At 62.7% G+C, this 20116-nt stretch overlaps 1 protein-coding gene across 5 annotated transcripts in view; it reads left to right on the top strand.

Annotated features, from left to right (window-relative positions):
• The window catches only part of ACSBG1 (acyl-CoA synthetase bubblegum family member 1), a 32094-nt gene that overhangs the window by 10854 nt on the left and 1124 nt on the right, over positions 1 to 20116 (top strand). For 3 of the 5 annotated variants that reach the window (XM_053658863.1, XM_053658860.1, XM_053658861.1), the window contains 13 exons: positions 4821 to 4919; positions 5812 to 5912; positions 10380 to 10600; positions 10898 to 10986; positions 11210 to 11330; positions 13360 to 13440; positions 13531 to 13680; positions 13980 to 14156; positions 14776 to 14957; positions 15782 to 16012; positions 16630 to 16847; positions 18241 to 18380; positions 18762 to 19008. In XM_053658863.1, coding sequence (XP_053514838.1) covers positions 4821 to 4919; positions 5812 to 5912; positions 10380 to 10600; positions 10898 to 10986; positions 11210 to 11330; positions 13360 to 13440; positions 13531 to 13680; positions 13980 to 14156; positions 14776 to 14957; positions 15782 to 16012; positions 16630 to 16847; positions 18241 to 18380; positions 18762 to 19008 — 2057 coding nt within the window. Of the gene's footprint in view, positions 1 to 1909; positions 2004 to 4820; positions 4920 to 5811; positions 5913 to 10379; positions 10601 to 10897; positions 10987 to 11209; positions 11331 to 13359; positions 13441 to 13530; positions 13681 to 13979; positions 14157 to 14775; positions 14958 to 15781; positions 16013 to 16629; positions 16848 to 18240; positions 18381 to 18761; positions 19009 to 20116 lie in introns of those variants that run through there. The other 2 variants (XM_053658862.1, XM_053658864.1) reach the window with 2 other exon arrangements.

Below are 20116 nucleotides of genomic sequence, written 5' to 3'. Positions count from 1 at the left end.
GCGACTGGGGCATGGGTTCTTGCAAGCCCCCAAATGATTGCCATCCCCCCCCCGCCCCCGCATCTCCCCAGGGCCACCTCTTGCCGTTGCTAAATCTCTGGAACCCGAACCAGCAAAGAGCATCTGGGTACACTGATGGATGGGGGCAGACAGTCTCCACGCAGGTTCTCAAAGGGTCTCATACCCATGGGGGGCTCGGGCCAGCACCGCAGGCCCCAATTGTCAGGATCTCCTGAGGTGCCATGGGCAAGGGTCGCTGGGGAAAGAGGCCTTTAAGGCTCTGGATTCTGGTGGAGGGCAGAATTTTCTGGAAGTTGGTGCACCCGCTGTGGCCTCAGTGCAGCGATGTGGGGATCGCCTGCTCTCTGACTGGGTGGAGGGCCTTGGCACAGCTGCGTCCCCACTGCTGCCCCTGTGCCCTGCGCCTCGGCCTTCAAATGAGCGGCTGCCTCGCTCTTTCACCTCTTGCAATGGCACTCGCCCCAGAGGCAGTGTGGGATTCCGGCGTTGGGGCGGGCACCTCCGGGGTGGCTGGGGGGCAGGGCTCCACGAAACAGGGGCCCTGGGCTTAGAAGATGCAGGTGTGATGCCACAAACCTGCGTGTGTCTGCAGCGAGGGAGGAAGTGGAGGGGGCACTGGGGGCAAAGGGCAGGGTGTAGGGATGCCTGTTACCATGGAGCGGGGACTCCGGGGACGAGGATGAGACGGTTGGCTGGGTTTGACGATGCACACAGTGGGTAAGTCGGCAGTGTGCTCGCGGAGTCAGGGTCTCTGAGTCGGGCCTGGGTCTCGAGGGCCGGATCCCGCCTCTGGCGGGGCCTCTATCACCTCTTGTGGAAAATGGGGCTCTGACCAAACCCTCATCAAAGCTGCTGAGAGGCTGCAAGGGGCCTGTGCAGGTGAGGCGCTGGGCACAGCACAAGCTCACTCAGTAAGGAAAAGCCGGGAGGGCGAGCTTCCCGCCGGTGGCTCCAGGCGAGTCAGGCTGCCGCAGCGACTGTCCCTGTGGTTCTGCCCAGGACAACAGCCAGCACTGCGCCTGCCCCACCCGCACCTGCAGGTCCCTCTTAGGTAAGTCCCACTGGTGGGCAGTGAGTGGGGCCCGTGCCAGGTGGGTCAGAGGTATCTGGGGCCACACCTCGAAGGCAGCCCCAGGCAGACTGGGCTGGGTCCCCATTCACACCCACCCCACTGTCTCATTACCTGGAACCCAGGGCACTGGCGGTGCGGCTCCCACACTCACGGTGCCTCTGCCGAGCCCGCACAGGGATGCAGAGCTCCCAGCCTGCCGGCCCCCAGGAGAAAGCAGGTGAGCCCTATTGTCGCCAGGCCCTCCTGGCATGCTCTCGGGAGTCTTCTGTGGGGTCTTCAGGCGGGTGGGGTTGGCCTTCGAGGTGACCCAGGCGTGTGGACTAAGAGAAGTGAGGGACAGGGGTCGCAGGCAGAGGGGCCTGGGGAGGCCATGTGGAGGCTGCTCACAGCCTCAGTGGCTGCAGCTGAGAGCCTGCCTTCCTGCCACACAGGGTTCTCAGGACACAGAGCAGGCAACACTCTCCTTAGGGAGTATTCTCCATGGTTCTGGGAGACAGGCCTCCCTCCTTCGCCCCCAAACACAGAGACAGGGACTGGAAGCAGTGTCAGGGAGGCTGGGGCTGGTGACAGGCCTTGGGGTCAGAGAGCCAGGATCCCTGAGGCAGCATCGAGGTCAAGGCTGTGTGGGCTCAGGAGGGAGCGGATGACAGTCGGGTGCTCAGCCCAGTGAGTCACGGCCATGAAGGAGGGTGACAGCCCTGGCCAGCCTGGCCGTGACTCATGCCGTGTCTTTGTTGCAGGGCGGTTTGGTGGCACGGGGCCTCTCTGGGGCTGACACTGCCCCCCAGGGGACACCAGGACACGTTCTCTGAGGCCCATTTCTGGGTGAGCTTGCAGGGTGCGGCCACCCCTCAGGGACCATGCCGGAGGTGCTCCTGCTCAGGTTTGCCAGCTCTGTCCTGAGGACCGTGTAAGGAACAAGGGTCCCCTGCCCCTGGCCCCTCGCTGCCACTCAGGGAGTATACCTGGGCCTGGCCTGGCACCTGAACCCGCAGGTGTGGGTTTGGGGTATGTCCGTGCACTTGGTCGCCCTCCTAATCTCACCAAAGAACCTCCTGCTTCTCACTCCCCCCTCAAAGATCCCTGGGAGCCCCCCAGTGGGGGTGATGACAGCTGGCTGTGTCCTGGGCAGTTTTCGCACATCACGTCATCCTCCCAGTAGCCGTAGGACTGAGGCAGAATAGGGAGGCCCAGAGACGTCCAGCGACTTGTGCACAGGCCCCCAGCCAGTAAAGCCGGTTGAACCCAGGCAAGCCGACTCTGGCGGATCTCAATGCTGTGTTAAGAAAGCATTTGTTAAGCACCTACTGCGTACAGAGCAGTGGTCTAGCTGCTGAGGGCTGAACGGGAAGAGAGGGCAGCAGAAGGGAACAGCAGGTGGACGGTCCCCCACGAAGGGCTCATGTGGGAAAAGAGGGCCCCCTTCGACGCACGGGTGCCACACGGTGAGGATGTGAGAGGGGGTTGGCTGAGCCCCACGAGGCAGCTCGGTGGTGCTCGGGGCCAGGGGCCGGGGGACAGCGTGGAGTCAGCTGTGCCCCTGCTCTCAGGGAGCCTCCCAAGCCGCAGGGGCCTTCAGAGGCCACACCTGAGCTGAGAGCACGAGAGGGTGCTGGGGACAACCTGGGAGGGCTCCCTGGCCGAGGGGCCGAAGGAGGCTTGGCGGGCTCTGTCTTCATACAATTCCCGTCGGCTCCTCTGACGAGAACAGGTGCAGGCAGGAGACGCCCCTGGGCCAGAGGTGGCTGCGGGAAGGGCAGGGAGAGGGCTGTCCCAGAGTCCTCGGCCTCCCCCACCCACCCCGTGTCTTCACTCAGACTGGGCCTTGGAGTGTCATCTTGCTCCCTGGGCTGCGTGCGGGGCAGGCGCTAGAGAAGTGCTGTGTCTGTGAGTGAAGAAGGGTAAGGCTCGGTGCCCTCAGCCTGGGAGTGAGCTGGGAGTGAGCACACACCCGTCCTCAGCAAGCCGATCCTTTCCAGACCTCCCGCCGCCTATGAATGGGAGAGTAGACGTGGGCGCGGCAGCCTCCTCAGCTGTTTCCCCAGGGAAACGGCTTCCTGGGGCCCCGGGAACTCGGCCCCTGGATGGCAGCCAGGCCCACAGCCCTGCATTCAGAGGAGTCTGCTTGTCGGGAGTGGCAGGCACCCTGCGCTCCTCGCTGTGGGTGAGCTCAGGGTTGACAGCAGGAGTCACGCCTCACCTGTCAGGACACTGTCCCTGCCACTGGGCCTGGCGGGGTAGCAGCAGGAACCAGGGAGGCCCCCAGTGCTTCCTGGGGAATCAGAACAGTGGACACTGCTCCCCAACAGTCCTCCAGGCTTGGTCCTCCAATGCGGTTACCTCATTCTCCAGTCGGTTGTAGAGTAGGGGATGCCGGGTTGCTGCAGGCCAGCCCGCTGGCCGTGGGGAGAGCTGGCCACTAGCCATGCAAGAGGGGCTTGAAACACCGGAACTCCACAGCAGCATCCCCCTCGGTGACATGCAGGCGGTGGCCATGTTGGGAAGGGCACACGGGGTCATGGGCCGGGACAGTGTGGGCTGTGACAGGGCGTGACCCTGGGTGAGCTGGAGGAGTCACAGGGAGGCTTGGCGACTTCCGTTTCGGATGACGGGCAGGGGTGACGTCCCACTGCAGGGGCTTGGTCTGAAAGGTTCCAGCAAGGGCAAGGCCACCCTTCACCCACTCGGGGAATTAGGTGTGGACCAGGTGGAGGGGTCAGTAGCACCCTCTGTGGGCCGTCCACAAGGGTGAGGTGTTCCTGTCACACGGAGGACAGGCAGGGGGCCAGGGTCCACCCTGCCGCTGAGGGAGGGAAAGGACAGGCCGGGGAGTGGACGAGAGCAGTGTCTGAGTCGCAGGAGAGGGCTGCCAGATGCCCCAGGAACGGCCCGCGGGGACAAAGCTCTTCCCGCAGCCCCTCCTCCCCATAAACAGAGGGTTCGCATCACGATGAGGATGGACGCTTGGCCTCTGCTTCCTTAGTAGCTTTTTGTTTAGTCTTTGTTCAACTACTTTAAAACTAGAACCAGTTTACACACAGTTTATTGGGTGGAAGAAGTGCCGCCCGTCCCTTTTGATGGTGAAGACTCAAAAACAGACTTGTTCGTGAGGAAGCGGGAGGAAGACGGGTGATTACAGCCAGGGCCGGCCTCCGCTAATTCGGGGGTGGCTACCCAGCTGCTGATGGCACAGGCCGGTCAGCTGTACACCCTTGGTGACCCTGCGGCCAGCCCTGTCTCCTGAGGATGGCCCGAGACACAGCATGGACCTTACACCAGCGTGGGGACCTCCATCAGCTGTGCCCGGTCTCCCCACTCTCCGTGACTGTCTGAGCCCAGAGCTCAGGGGCTCTTCAGTCATGTTGTAGTCGTCGTCATCCCAAAGTGGAGGTGGCTTCCTCTTGACAACCCCCGAGAGGAGCGGCAGTACCAGTGGTCCAGAGTCAGCAGGACAAGTTCTGTGGCGTTCATAACCTTCCGTTTCCCCCGCCTGGCACAGTAGGCCTCACCCCAGAAGCCCGCTTTGTTTGCTTTACACCCTTCCGACAGCATCCCCTCGTCGGGTCACCACAGCAACGGTCACCATAGCAACAGAAGGGCAGCTGAGGCCAGGCCTTGCTCACCAAGTTCCCAGGAAGGGACAGCTCAGCCCCCTACTTCTCCCCCTTCTCTCCATCCCTCTCCTTTCATAACCTCCTGATGTTTTTTGCTTTAAAACCTATCTCAGGTTCTTAAGCAGACTGCCACCCAGTGGGCCCAGGTGTATTTGCAAATTTAGTTTGAACCCGTGGTACCTGCAAGGAGGGAGACCGAATCTCAGAAGCAGGTAACTGGCCTGGCTGCCTGGGCCCCCGCCCCGACAGACAGGTGCCCCGGAGCCAGGGGCCGCCCTGACCGGCCGCACAGGTTGCTAGCCACGCCACTCTGGAGGGCTCTGTTTGCAGAGCTGGCGGCTGGAAAGTGTCCCCTCGGCTGGGTGACACTGCCTCCCTGCTCAGTTGTGCCGGTGTGCCAGACTGCGCCTGCTCACCCACCTGAGGTGGGGTCTTCCCCGGTGTGGCGCCGAGGAGCAGGGACCCAGGTTGGTAGTGGAGGCCCAGTGACCACCAGGGCTGTGCTGGCTGGAAGGGGAGTCCAGGGCCACCGAGCCTGGAAGGCAAGGGGCGTCTGGGACGGGCACAAGGGCACGTGGCGTGAGCCCAGGCCTCCCAGGTCCCATGCCGTCCTCCACGTGGGTGACTAGACGGAGGGCCCACCCACAGGCACCACCAAAGAGGAGAGGTCCTCGCTGGGCCTGCTCAGGACCCGTGAGAGCCTGGGAATGCTGTCACTCCACTCTGAGTGTCCGAACATGGCTGTTCTCAGTGCCTGTGGGGAGTGAGGGGTTGGGACTCCTCCCGGCTCTGAAAGCCCGCGCTCTGCTGGGGTGGCGCCCAGAATCCTCCAGTGCCAGGCCAGGAGTTGCCTTTCCAGATGGGGATACCGAGCCCAGAGAGAACCATGCACTTGCCCAGAGTCAAACAGCAACATAGAGCAGAGCTGGGCGTGGTTTCTCTTTCTGCTGAGCCCTTAGAACCTGCAGAGAGGGGTGGGCTGGGGTGGTGGGGTGGGGGTCAGCCCCTGCAGGCGTCCAGCCGCTGACCCCCACTGGCCTGAGTGGAGGCCAGGGCTGAGGTGCACGTCTGCCCTGCCCTGACAGTTGTTCTCCTCCCTACCAGCTCCCTGACTGATGGGCACACACTCTCCAAAGACTCCCTGAGCCACGCTTGCGACTTCTCGTCCCCAGGGAAGGCAAAGGATGCTCCGCCGAACTCTCCAGGTAAGTCATCCTGGAGCCTGGGCAGGGCCAGGTGCCGGCTGGACTGCAGAACCGGGCAGTGCTGAGGGCGGATGAGAGTCCCGGCAGAAGCAAGTAGGGTGGGAGCACCGGGGCAGAACTCGAGGACAGGGTGGGGGGAATCGCCAGCACCGGCAGGGCCCAGTGTGACGCAAGGGGATGGGGGAAGGTTTTTTCTTGTAGAAGTTGGGGAAGCGGGCCTTCACGCTGCCCTCGGAGCAGCGGGGCGAGGGGCGGGCCTGCCGGCCGCAGCTGGCACAGCTCGCTTTGCAGGCCGACAGGTGGCAGGTTCCTGCGTGACCTTCCCCGCCAGACAGTCGTACCGCATTCACTCTCATCGGCTGCCTGGTGTTGTGGCAGCAGCAGCAGAAGTGCAGGAGGATGGACACGGTGGCAGCAGAGGGTCACGGCTTCTGCGCTCTGTGCTGTCCTTGGGATGGAGCCTTGCTGCTGCCCAGTCGCCCGCCTGCGTCACCTGTCGGGGCACAGGGCTTCCCCCAGGGGCTGGGTCTCCAGCTGTGAGTCGTCCCAGCTGCGGGCTGCCCCGGCTGTGGGGCGTGGCGTGGCGGGGGCTGACTGTCAGTGGCAGGGTTCAACTGGTCCTGTGCCTCGCATGCTGTCCTGCAGTTTCCGAGCATCTCGCCTCCCCCTCCTGCTAGACAGGGGCTTGGGTTCGGGGGCATGGGGGAGGCCCTTGAAGTGGGGCCTGCCAGGAGCCCAGTGCTGAGCGTCTCTGAACGGGGCAGTGACGAGGCACATCAGAAGGTCTCGGCGTGGCCTTGGCAAGGAGCTGGCCTGGGCAGTGCCCTTCTCAGGTGTGGACGCTGCCTATCATGCCCGTCCTCGGAGACAGAAGGAACCGGGCCGAGGCGTGGCGAGGCTGCTGTCTGCGGGAGGGGCCTCCTATGTCCTCTGCCCGGGGCCAGGGCACCCGATGGTGGGCCGGGTCACTCTGGCAGGTCCGTCCGCAGGTCCAGGCCCCGTTTCTGCAGCTGTCTGTGCTGCTTTCGCTGCAGTGCTCGAAGAGCGGCCGGGTGCATGGGGGAACCCTGGCTCCTGGGGAGTCGTGGCCGTTGTGGCAGGACTCGAGGGGCAGGCAGGGAGCCAGTGCGGGGACAGCCTGGTGTCCCCAGAGCCCCAGGAAAGCATGGGTGTCCCCAGGCAGGGACAGGTTGTCCCAGTCCTGTGTCCTCAGTAGCTTTGCAAGCTGTACTTGCGTGTCCCTGCGGCTGTGGGTGCCAGGAACAGCAGGTCCCATCGAGGGCTGGCAGGGGGCAGGGGAGGCACAGGCCCTGGACCCAGGGGTGGGGTGGGAGCCTTCTGCTGGGCAGGGGAAGGCCATTCTGGCTCCTGGGGACCCTGGGAAGCTGGCAGGGTGGCCCGCCGAGCGTGTGCCAGTGCCTCCATCAGGGGCAGAGCCAGGCCCCCAGGGACCAAGCTGCACAAGCTTCTCTCCACCGTTCCGGAGCTGCCCTCTGAGGGTGGACAGGCCCGGGTGCGGGGCACCGGCGGGCTGGGGGAGGGAGGCCTGCTGCCTGGAACCTGAGTGGCCAGGGCAGGCTTCCCAGAACAGGACCCCCGCTCTGGGCTGGGTTTGAGCCGAGGGGTCTGCCCCTGAGAGCTCAGTGTTCGAGGCTGGTGATGAGGAGGAAAGGACAGTCCGAGGGGCCGAGGGGGCTTCTTGACACCACTGCTGTCAGCAGGCACCCAGGACAGATGCCCCAGGGGACCCCGGCCCCACCCCAGCAACACCAGGCAGCCCCATCGGCTCCCTCAGGCCTGGTGTGCAGCTCCGGCTCCACGCGGCCCACCTCACACAGCCTCCGGGGGTCTGGGATGCAGCTGCGGCGAAATCCAGAGTCGGCACACCGGGGAGCCTGCTTCGCACCAGGCTCAGAGTCCCTCGTCCCCACGGCTCCCCTGCAGCTTCAGGGACTTCTCCGGGCTCTGCATTGGGGAAGAAACTGGAGCAGCCACGCCTGGGGGGGCTTGAGGCTGCCCTTCCACGGGGCATGTTGCAGGCCGTGAGAAAAGGCAGCTCCCTCTGCAGCAGAGACTCGGGGGACATTTGGGGACTGTGAGCAGGGAAGTCCTCCTTCCCTCACAGCTGCCCCCTTCACAGCGAGAGCACCGTGTGGTCGGAGGGACTGACTTGCATTCCTTCCTTTCGTCTTCATGGCAGTAGCGGGCTGGGCACTTGCTCATTCTCATCTCGTTGGAGGAACCGAGCACAGAGAGGGCCAGTGATTTCCTCAGGGGCCCACAGCCCGCAGAGGCAGATCTCTAGGTGGGCACGCTGCACGTGGGGAGCCCAGAGAACACGGAGCACAGTGGGGTCCCCCGGGCCCTGCCCCCCTACTGCTGAGCTGGCAGCCTCCCTGGGAGCTCTCGGAGCCTTTTGCCTTCAGGAATTCAGAGGCACCTCGGTCTCCCTGAGTTCACAAGAAGCTCGAGGGTCCTTGAGCCCGGACCCCCAGATGCATTCCCAGGGGGCAGCCTGCCTGAGTCGGGCCACAGAGCTTCCAGAATCTGACCTCCACACAAAGGCAGCCTTGTGCTGGCCCTGGGGACACACTGCTGTCTTGACCTTTCCAGGCTGAGCATGAACCCCTGCCGGAATGGGAGGGGAGGGGGTCTGGCAGAGCCGCTGCTGGGGCTGGGCTGGTGGGCCTTCGCCACCCCCACTTTTCCAGATAATTCCCACACTCGCTGGGAACTCGGCCCAGCTTGGTCACCGGCCCAGTGGGGCTGAGGGATGCACGGGGCCAGCCTTTGTTCCTTGCCTGTGCCCTTTCCCTGGCACAACAGGCAGTTGATGGGACACAGGCCAGGGTCAGGCCAAGACTGGTGGCAACAGGACAGCAAGAAGGGAGGGAGAGGGAGGGGCAGAAAGTGCACGTTGGGCCTTGGGAAAGCCCCCTACCCCACTTCCCTCCCCGCAGCTCCCACGCCGCCCAGGCCGAGGCCCCCAAGCACTGGGCTGTAGCGGCCCAGGGCCAGTGGGACATGAGCAGGGCGGGGCCTTCCCAGGCCTGTCCGGGGCTCTCGGGCATGCAGGGAGTAGGTATTGGGGGCAGGGAAGGCCTGGGACCCTGGACACACGGTCATTGGTCGATTGGTTTAGCTGTCCCAGGACTGGGGTGGGACAGAGGCTCTCTTGTCCTCCCCCGAGGGTGCCCTGACCTCTGCTCGCAGGTCTGGGGAGCCAGGGGCCCTGCCTTCCAGGGCCAGCAGCCTGGGGAGGAGTTGGTTAATGGGGCAGAAGAAGTTAACCTGAAGGAACTCTGCCCAGAAGGTCCATCAAAATTGTGCATGGTTTTTCTTCTGGCCCAGTTAGCTCCCCTGTAGAAATCTGCCCTTTTGGGAAGCTGGGGGCCTGGGCTGCATGTCATTGGAGAGGTGGCCGAGGAAAGTGTGAGGTGGCCAGACAGCGGGGTGCTGTGCCCCCGCACCCACCGTGAGAGAGGCAGCCCTGCTCGAGGTCACAGGTTGGCTCATGGCTGTGTTTCCTCAGGTCCCATAGTGTTTTTTCAAGTGTAAGCCAACATTAAAAGCCAGGTGACTGCACATCAGCACCCACTTGGCAGGTAACTCTTGTTTCCTTTCCAAACGGGTGCTCAGTCCTAATGTGACAGCCCCCACCCCGTGGACGTGCGTGTGCCGTCCCGCCCGCAGTCCCCACCATGCCCGGCTGCCCCCGCACAGGCGGGGACGCGTCCTCAGTGAGGGCCGGCCCCGGGCCTCGTCTTCATCAGAGACCGGAACATGAGAGCGGCCAGAGACCTGTGCCGCTGGGGTTCGCCCGCACGTCCTAGGTCACCTCCTTCATTCATTATTGACAGTCATACATTATTTATCACGATGCGGGTACATTTCACCTGGCCCCCAAGGGCATTTTGGGTTTGCTGTTCTCAATTAATATAGTAGTAACATGATCCTTTCCCCCCCTTTGGGTAAAAAATTACAGCAACAAAGTAAAACCTGTCTCCTCGTACCTGCATTTCTGTAACACGGTGCCCACACGGCAGTGTCAGAGTGCTGACCAGGCAGGGCTCCGCAGGGCCTCCCCTGTTTGGAACGCATGCTTCTAGATTGCTTCGGTCTTTTTAGAACAAGTACTGTTTTGTGGTTTTTAAGGAAAGGTGGTCAGTGCTCCAGGTAAAAACTTTTGGCAGAGAAAGGGTTTAGTAACAGATCGTAGCACTTCTCTCTGATCCTGGCGACTGGTGAAGGGTGAAGGCTCCACACCCCTCCCACTGTACCCTCTCTTCCTTCCCACCCTTCAAGGCTGACAGCCCTCCTCCTCCAGGCAGCCTCCCGCCTATCCTGGCCCGGGCCTGTCTGCCTTGTTGGGACCAAAGGGCCAGAAGCCCTGCTCAGAGGAGGAGCAGAGGTGTCCGGGTGGGCCCTGAGCCAGCCTGGCCCCAGCTGTGGTCTCCCCACTCTCAGAGGAGTCACTGTGGACCACTCGGGCTGACGGGCGGGTCCGCCTGCGCATTGACTCCGGCTGCCCTCAGCGCCCCAACACCGTGCATCAGATGTTCCTGGAGGCCGTGGACAAGTATGGGCACTTCCATGCTCTGGGTTTCAAGCGCCAGGGCTCATGGGAGCACATCACCTACTCCCAGTACTACCTGCTGGCCCGCAAGGCCGCCAAAGGCTTCCTGAAGGTGAGTGCCCCTCGAGGCTGGCCCTTCCCTCCCTGGGCCAACCTGCCAGTCGCACTGGGCCCTCACAGGCCCCCACCCCCATTTGCGATCACTTGCAATGCTAGGTGGACTGGGAAGCCGGGTGCTGGCCTGCAGAGGCCCTGGGAGGGAGAGCGAGGGCTGCTGGGTGCCGGACCCACAGGGCCTTCTTGGACTGAGTGGGCCCCCAGGAGGGGCTGTAAGGTCTGGGAGGGGCCTTGATGGGAATGGGAGGCCCCATTCCCTGTCAGGTTACCTGGCCCGTCTCTCTGGCTGCAGCTCGGCCTGGAGCGGGCACACAGCGTGGCCATCCTCGGCTTCAACTCCCCCGAGTGGTTCATCTCGGCAGTGGGCACCGTGTTTGCAGGGTGAGCACTGGGGCCAGGCAGGGTCCGGGGGAGGGGGGACCCTGCAGGGAGTGGAGAAAGGCACCACCCTCCTCAACATCCCACCTCTTCCCTGAGACCCTCTGCGGAGCTGCGGGGGGAGCCCTGCCTGCTTGGAGTGGGGCAGGTGGGGGGCTCTCCGAGGCCGGGCTAAGGGGTGGGGAGGCCGCCTGCAGCCGCCTGACCCCAAGCCTGGGCCCTGCAGAGGCATCGTCACTGGCATCTACACGACCAGCTCCCCCGAGGCCTGCCAGTACATCGCCCTCGACTGCCACGCCAACGTCATCGTGGTCGACACGCAGAAGCAGCTGGAGAAGATCTTGAAGGTCTGGGGGGTGCAGGAGTTAAGGCTGGGTGTCCTTGGGGACTTCCAGCTCCAAAGGACTCCCCCACCTCTGGGCAGAGCCCCGTTCCTCCGCCACAAGCCCGTGCGTGCGCTGGTCACAGCACCGGGGTCCAGAAGGTCCCAGGGACATGCCCCAGTGTCACTCCAGAAGTGGGTGACCGGGCCTGGGCTGGGACTCTTACCACCCCACCGCCTCCTGTGACTTACTCAGGGCCAGGTCCCCTGTGGGTGAGGGACCTCTGGGGTGGAAGGGCTGGCTGCCCCGACGTCGTGGGGGCCTCAGGGTGGGCAGCTGGGACAGAGCGGGGAAGCACGCCTGTGGGGCCAGCTGGGTCTTCCCTAGAGGGCTGACGCCACCTCACTCACGTGGGACCCTGTCCCCACATGCACCACCCAGGCGTGTGGTGGCCTGGGGACACCTTGGTGTCTGGATGCACCAGCCACGTGTGGGCCCTCTGCGGCTCGGTCAGCCTGCCCAGGCTCCCCGTGCACAGGCTGGCTCCGATCCTGGTGTGTGCTCCTTTAATGCTGCTGACAGTCAGCGTGGAAACCCTCTGCCGCAGGCACCACAGACCTGCCTTCTCTGACTGTTAAGGGCTCCCTGTACCAGCGAGGGGACTGTCCTTCTGCTTGGGGGTCCTGATCCATTGACACCCCTTGGGGAGCCTCTGTTTTCAGGGTCTCCAGTTCTGAGTGTCTCCGTGTGTCTGACTGGGACCAGTGCTTGGGATGAGGAGAGGGGATGCGGGTGTGGATGATTCGGCCCGGGGTGACCCGCCCTCCTCACCCTCCCCACCCCACACACCAGGCCCTTCATGAAACCGATAAGGGGCCAGTTCTCAGGAGAGTGGCAGGTTCCTGGTCTGCCAGCTGGGCTAGAGCTCAGTGGGGCCCTGATTTCCTCAGTTGTGGCTCCCAGGGCCCCACCCCTGCCAAGAACCGACCCCCTTCTCCCAGTGCCCTGCCAGGCTCCGGTGGGGAGGGCCAGGTGCTTCCAGGTCCCCCAGGAGGCTTTGCCCTGTCTCTCAGGGAGAGACCTCCACCCCAGAGATGTAGACTGAATCCACACGCCCCCTCCCAGCGCCATTTGCAACTGCAGACACAGGCGCACAGTTCAGAAATGTCCGCTCTAGGCAGTCACCCAAGTTACACTCCTTACCAAAGTGTCCAATCACCAGTAGGAGCGTCCGGTGGGCCCCGCGGGTCTACCGTCCAGGTTTAACCGTCGTCGGAGATGTTTCACCACTCATTTCACTGATTCATTCGCCTTTTGTGCTGAAGTATGTGAAGACAAATCTCACATTGTCATTTCCATCCCTGAAAATTTCAGCATGCATGCATCTACAAAACAGACACTTAAAAAATAAATAAATAACCACAGTAACTTTGTCACATTTAACATGAGTCAGACAGGCCCCTCACATCCAGTCCCCACACTGCCTCTTCACGGCCGGGTCTGGCCCGCTGAGCCGGGATCCAGGCCGTGCATGTGGCGGTCTCAGTTCAGATCAGAGCCACCGGGCCCTGTGGTCCCGACCAGGGAGGCCCCACCCTGGACAGACCCACTGCCTCAGAGCTTGGTGTGGGCCCCGAGTGCTGCCTTCAGCTGACACTGCTCCCGTGAGAGAGCCGCCAGAGTCTCGGTCAGCCGTGCTGGATGGACAGACTGCCTCTCACAGCTGCCAGCTGGCTTGTTCCTTCAGCCTTGCACTTCCTGTTAGAGCACTGGCTTCACGCATTACAGAGTCAACGTTGTGGGGCCAGAACACCCTGTAGGGGGCGCTGCTGACTTCATTTTGCACCACCTCACCAGGCGGGTGCTGTCAGTGGCCACAAGGTCATCCACTGTGATGTTCCCATCGACCTTTCTCCGTTTGTTACCTTTACCTGGGGGAGGTCAGCGACCTTTCCCACAGTGTCTGCCAGGCAGACTGACACCCAGAGATGGGGCTCTTCTCTGGAGGTGACTGTTTTTAATGAAACTCCATTTATTTCTCCTGCCAACACAGATCTGGAAAAGCCTGCCCCACCTGAAAGCAGTAGTGACCTACCGAGAACCCCCTGCAGAGAAGATGGCTGGCGTGTACACGGTACGAGCAGAGGGCCTGGGCGCCCAGCAGAGGGCTTGTCTGGGCCTGCACCGCTGACCCGGAGGGCCTGCTCTCACCCTCCGGCTGCAGATGGAGGAGTTCATGGAGCTGGGGGAGCAGGTGCCCGAGGACGACCTGGACGCCATCATCTGCACCCAGCAGCCCAGCCAGTGCTGCGTGCTGGTCTACACGTCCGGCACCACTGGCAGCCCCAAGGGCGTGATGCTGAGTCAGGACAACGTAGGGCTGGCGCCCCTTCCCGGGTGGGCTGGGCTGCACTGGGTCTGGGTGGTGGCCCCCAGCAGCCTCGGGGAGGCTCCTCTGGCCCGCAGCTCGGGGAGCAGGGATGCCTCCGTGGTCCAGACTGAACCCAGCGAAGGGAGGGAACCTGTCCCTGGGGGTTTGTTGCAGAGATGCCCAGGAGGGCAAGCACCCCAGGGCACCCCAAAGAAACAGCCCAAGCCCCCGGGGACCTGCCCTTGTGAGCACGTCCAGGTCTGGCAGGTAGACACTGCCAGGCCCGCCCACGCCTCCTGCAGATCACGTGGACAGCGCGGTACGGCAGCCAGGCCGGCGGCATCCAGCCGTTGGAGGTGCAGCAGGAGGTGGTGGTCAGCTACCTGCCTCTCAGCCACATCGCCGCCCAGATCTATGACCTGTGGACGGGTCCCCAGTGGGGGGCCCAGGTCTGCTTTGCTGAGCCCGACGCCCTACAGGTCAGCATGCCCGGTGCCCGCGTGGGTGGGTGTCCGAGCGAGTGTGCCAGGGCCCTGGGCGTGCGCCTGTCAGTCAGGATTCTTCCAGGTGCAGCGGCACTGCCTGGAGAGTCGGGTGGGAGTAGTTCTGGGGGGCCCAGCGCCACTTAGGACGGGCCATCCTTGGAAGGTCACGGGTGGTCGCAGATGGCCGCTGCCTGCCCTGTGTCTGCCTGAGCAGCTGCACCTGTTCTTCGGATCCTTGCTTTAACCACAAGGACTTTCCCAAAAGTGCCCTCCACCCACCTGCAGTCGACTTGTCCCCATCTGGCATCTCACTGGCCCAAATGGGGTCACATGTCCACTCCTAAACCAGTCACTGCTTAGTGGGATGGGAAGTCACTTTGAGTTAGCTAAGGAGGAGTTACCACGCAGGACTTGGGAAGTGTCAGAACTACACCAGGATTCCGTTGGCAGAAGAGAGTAGTGAACAGAGGGCTGTTGAGTTGCAGCTGACAGCACACCTATGCACACACCTGTGTGGGACGCCTGTGGTGTGTGCAGGGTGACCTTGGTGACAGGGCCTGCTGCTCCTACTGGCCCTGAACCAGGAGGCCTCTGTCCCTCTGGCGGTGAGCAGGGGAGCCTGGTGGACACGCTGCGGGAGGTGCAGCCCACGTCCCACATGGGGGTGCCTCGGGTGTGGGAGAAGACCATGGAGCGCATCCAGGAGGCGGTGGCTCAGTCTGGCTTCATCCGGCGCAAGATGCTACTGTGGGCAATGTCAGTGATGTTGGAGCAGAACCTCACCTGCTCGGCCAGGTACGGAGGGCTGGGTCACACCCCCAGCATGCAACCGAGGATCTGCTAGGTCAGGCCTCTCCGGGCCCAGAGCCTGGGCAGAGGCCCTGACTGTGGCTGGGCTGAAGCCCCTGGCCTCTCCCCAGGCCCCACAGGACTCTCTGGGTTCCAGGAGGACTGACTGGTTGCCCCAGGTTCATTTACTACCCGGGGAGCAGCTCCTGACCTCAGCAGGTGGCCAGAGAAGGGGCCACAGTGATGGGCTTTTCCAGCCTTCAAGTGACCACTCAGATCTCTCCTGCCACCTCTCAATCACCTCTTAAACTGCCCCCAGTGCTGTGGGAGGGGCAGGGGCACAGACCTGGCCTGCTCTGGTTTAGGGACCTTTTCCAGATGTTTCCTGGGGCAGCCTGTGAAAGTGCATCTTATCTCATGAAGAGTGGTGTGCATGTGTCTGTGCCTCCACTTCGTGTCACACGCACATGGAGTGAATGTGCATGACAACCCAGTCATGGGTTTCAGATGGGCTCTCACACGCCTGTGCAGGTGTGTCCATGCGTGCATGCTTCCGATCTTGGCACCCGTGTTCTGTGTGCACATGTGCCCATGCACAGCTGACTCTGCCTGACTTCTGGGCTGAAGACTTATTTGCACGCACAGGCGCAAGCACACACCTGTGTGGGTGTGCATGTCATAGGCAGGGCCAATATTTAAAACGTAGTGAGGGGTTCGGTGTCGGCACCAACCAATCAGAACAGAGAACGGCCAGGCCCGTGTGCATCACTGAATGACCTGCCCTGTTCACCTGCGTGTTTCTCTGTGGCCCACCCTCCCTCTCCCACCAGAGACCTGAAGCCCTTCACAGCCAGGCTGGCAGATTACCTGGTGCTGGCCAAGGTCCGCCAGGCGCTGGGCCTCTCCAAGTGCCAGAAGTGCTTCTACGGAGCCGCCCCAATGACCGTGGAGACACAGCACTTCTTCCTGGGCCTCAACATCCGCCTGTACTCGGGCTACGGCCTCAGCGAGACCTCGGGCCCCCACTTCATGTCCAGCCCCTGCAACTACCGGCCATGCAGGTGCGCCTGAGGCAGTGCCCGAGCGCACACTCCCTCGTCACACCCCTCAGTGCTGCCTGCTGACTAGCCCCAGAGCCTGGGCCCCTGGCCAGGCCTCAGCCTCGAGGCGGTGGTCTCTGCCAGTGTCCCATGGTCTGTGGAGGGAAGCCGACTCATGGGCCCTAGATCGGGAAGCAGGGCTCTGATAGAGGAATTCTCCTTCATACCCGGTTCCGTGGGGAGGGTGTGACAAGTGTCCCACCATCACTGATAGTCCAGGCGCCACTCAGGGTCAGAGTGCGGGAACAGACCAGCCTCCCCCGGGGGCAGAGAGGACTGTTGAGTCTGTGGGTAAGGCGGAGGACCATCCGTTGGGCTTAAATACCCCTCTTCTCTGATGGCCTGTGATGGAGACTCAGGTTGTCCCATTAGGGACACCCATTCATTCATTCATCCCCCTGAAAACATGATTGGCCACACCTCTCAGTTCTGGGTCCCCTGTTAAAACAGAAAGGCCTGGGAGGTACCTTGTGGGTATCAGTGGAAACAGAGAAGTTGGGGGTCCCAGGCTCTCGGGGGCTGACCCGGGGCTGGAGGAACCGGCCCCCTCTGACCAGGCCTCCGGGCCCTACCCCCAGCTCCGGCAAGGTGTTGCCCGGCTGCCGGGCGAAGCTAGTGAACCAGGACTCCGAGGGCACCGGAGAGATTTGCGTATGGGGCCGCACCGTCTTCATGGGCTACTTGAACATGGAGGACAAGACACGTGAGGCCATCGACGCTGACGGCTGGCTGCACACCGGCGACCTCGGCCGCCTGGATGACGACGGCTTCCTCTACATCACAGGACGACTGAAAGGTGGGGGAGGGCTCCACGGCCACCAGCACCTGCGAGGAGCAGGGAGTCCTTGGGCGCCGCCACCTGGACGGCGGCCGCTTTCCTCGCCCTTGGCGTCTGTGGGGCAGACGGGATCATTAGCCCGGGTGTCTGAGGACACCCAGCTGGTAGACGGTGCCACTGGGACTCAGACTCCCGGACAAGCAAGGCCAGCCTTCCCAGGAAATGTAAAGGCATAAATACGTGTTTTTACATGAAACATGGATGTGATGTAGAGTAGAACGCAACTTGGATATGAAATTTTAGAGCGTGAGACTTCCAAGAAATTTCTCACAGAGACCTCGGCTTTCCCAGGGAGGAAGCTGGGACTCCTCTGTGGAAAGGGCTTTGCCGACTTCACTCCAGTGACCTAATATCCACTGGCCAGGTGGATGGCCTGGTGTCTCGCTCCATTCTGTGCCCGAGGCCAACACAGGACCTGTGTGCAGAATGGGACCAGCTCATCTTTCTTGAATTAGACTCCGGGGGGGGGGTGTGCAGGAGCACAGTGCAGCTACGTCAGTCAGGCTGTGTTCATGAAATGCCCCGGCGTCGCCGTCCAGCCTGGACATAAGCCGTCACTCTGCGAACAGACCACTGTGCTGAGAGCCCGGCTCCCGGCCCTGCACACGGGCACCCAGTACGCATGCGGATGAAACAGTGGGCCGTGGACGGGCAGGAGCAGGAGAGTGTGGGGAAAGCAGTTAGTGAGGACAGGAGAGTCACACAGGCTTCGTGATGGAGACGGTCGAGCTGGCCTTGCACAGGGGGCAGCCTGTTGGGAGGAAAGGACAGGGTGTCCCGAGGGCAGGTGTCAGCAAGGGGAGAGGCCGCAGGGCAGGGCAGGATGCCACACTGCACTTGCACCAGCTCTGCTGTGTGACCACGTGACTGTGGACAAGTTCTCTGTGCCCCTGACCCCCTGTCAGAAGTGGGAAGAGTGCCTGCTTCTGTGTAGGCCTGCAGCAAGGGTTCAGTGACTTGTTACACGTGGCACTCAGCACAGAGTCTGCACAGGGTGAGTGCTGTGCAAGGGGCAGGGCGTGGTCACTCAGCAGAGGTGGGGTGGGGGAGACTCGGGTGAGGTAGGAGGGTCAGCGAGGACCTGGGTCCGGTAGGTGTCAGAGCAGACAGAGAGTCTCAGCCGGTGCCCACAGGAGAGCGAGCCCGGTGAGCGTTTGTCTTCCGGGCACTCCCCCTGTCCCCCTGTCCCCAGCAGGTGTGAGGGGCTTCTGGGGGTGCTGCTGCTCCACTGCCACAGAGGGGCACCTCTGGCCTCCCCGAATGGCCGATGGTGCTGCCCCCGGCTCTGGCCTGTGGGCTGTGGCCGAGGCTTGTGTCCAGATTCATCCAGGGCCTGGCCTTGCCTCCCCAGAACTAATCATCACGGCCGGTGGGGAGAACGTGCCGCCGGTGCCCATCGAGGAGGCCGTGAAGACAGAGCTGCCCATCATCAGCAGCGCCATGCTGATCGGGGACCAGAGGAAGTTCCTGTCCATGCTGCTCACCTTGAAGGTGTGTCTGTGGGTCTGTCCCAAGTGAAGCCACGTTTAGACAGGACATACCTGGGCGTCAGGACTTCATTCTGGGGCAGGCAGTGCTGCGGCACTGAGGGGCAGCTGCCCCGCGGGGACATGCCTGCTGCCACAGGGGTCTTTGTGTCCCCAGCTCAGTCTGCTCAGCAGGAGTGTGGCCTGCGGGGCAGTGTTTGGGGTGTTGTTGCCTGGGGTGTGAGTCTCAGGCCTCTTGTCTTTTCACTGCAGTCGGGGTGGTGGTTGCACCCCAGAACTGCAGCTTACACGATCCACCTGCTGGACAGCTGCAGGCTCGCTCGGCCGAGCCCAGGCTGCATCCTGAGCGGTGGGGCATGGAGCTGACCCCGTCTCTGGTTTGCAGTGCACTCTGGACCCAGACACCTCTGACCCCACTGACCAGCTGACCGAGCAAGCCGTGGAGTTCTGCCAGCGAGTGGGCAGCACCGCCACCACGGTGTCCGAGATCGTGGGGAGCAAGGACGAGGCCGTGTACCGCGCCATTGAAGAGGGCATCCAGAGGGTGAACAGCCAGGCGGCCGCCCGACCCTACCACATCCGCAAGTGGGCCATTCTCGAGAGGGACTTCTCCATCTCCGGTGGAGAGCTGGGTAGGTTTGCTGTGGCTTCCTTTCCCAGGGCCCAGGTGCTATGTGGGAAGACAGGGGCGGGCCTGGGAGCTGCCTGTCAAGAAGCAGCCATGGTGAGCAGAGGTCCCTGACGGCCCTTCGCTGGGGAGGGCTCTGCCCAGGGCATAGGCTGTGCTGCCATGTGTCATTTTGAACATGTGACATGTGACTTTGCTTTGACTCTGGGGCCACTGTCCCGAGATCACTATGGGGCCACCTGGCAGACACAGAGGCCCTGCTGGTAGTTGGGGTGGAGCCCATGGCTCTAAGGGGTGAGGCCACTGTGACCTCCTGCAATGCCACCTCATCTGGCAGGGACAGTGGTGAAGCCCTTCTGGACCGTGGCCCACAGAACCAGAGGGACTCTCGTGCAGCCTCAGCTGGGGACATGGATTCTCTTGTGGCAGCTTGGGGTGTTGTCACGGCCCAGGGGGAGGGGGGGGCTCCCTCGCACCACCTGAGGCTGACCCCAGACACAGTGACACTGAGCTGCCATCAGGTCTGGAACGTCGGCAGGTCCTCTCTCCGCAGTGCTGGGAGAAGTGACTCTGACTCTGAGCGCTCCAGTTCAGAGCGAGTTAGCACAAAGTGGACTTCCCGCTGCCCAGCACCTCGGGTCTGAGCCATTTTCACCCTCGCTTCTGAGGGAGAGCCGAGGCCTCTCAGCCAGGCACCCGGCCCATCCCAGGCAGTCGGAGAGCACAGTGTCCAGCAGCACACGCACTGCCCCCGAGCGCAGGTGTGACTGCACGTTAGTTACTGTTGTGTAACGGAGTACCCCCAAGTTAGGCAGCTTAAAATAGTAAGCATCTCTCCTAATGCCTGTGGGTCAAAATCCAGGCAGCTAGACTGGGTGGATCCAGCTCAGGGTCTCTCCGGTTACAGCAAGTGTTGGCTGGGCAGCAGCCCCTGGAGCTCGAAGGGCTCCGTGTCCGTGGCTGTTGGCCAGACCGCAGGCCCCGCGACAGCTGCATGCGTGCTCGCAGCATAGCAGCCGCAGCGCCCGGGGCCGAGCCTAGTCTTGCAGTTTGGGTTGTTTGAGTCATTGCTTCATCCAAAAGACAGCACAGACAACGCATCGAGATCGGAA

Source organism: Artibeus jamaicensis, unplaced genomic scaffold, assembly GCF_021234435.1.
Source record: "Artibeus jamaicensis isolate MK-2021 breed Jamaican fruit bat unplaced genomic scaffold, CSHL_Jam_final scaffold_612, whole genome shotgun sequence".
Classification (NCBI taxonomy): domain Eukaryota; kingdom Metazoa; phylum Chordata; class Mammalia; order Chiroptera; family Phyllostomidae; genus Artibeus; species Artibeus jamaicensis.
This window is presented reverse-complemented; position numbering and strand designations above follow the sequence as displayed.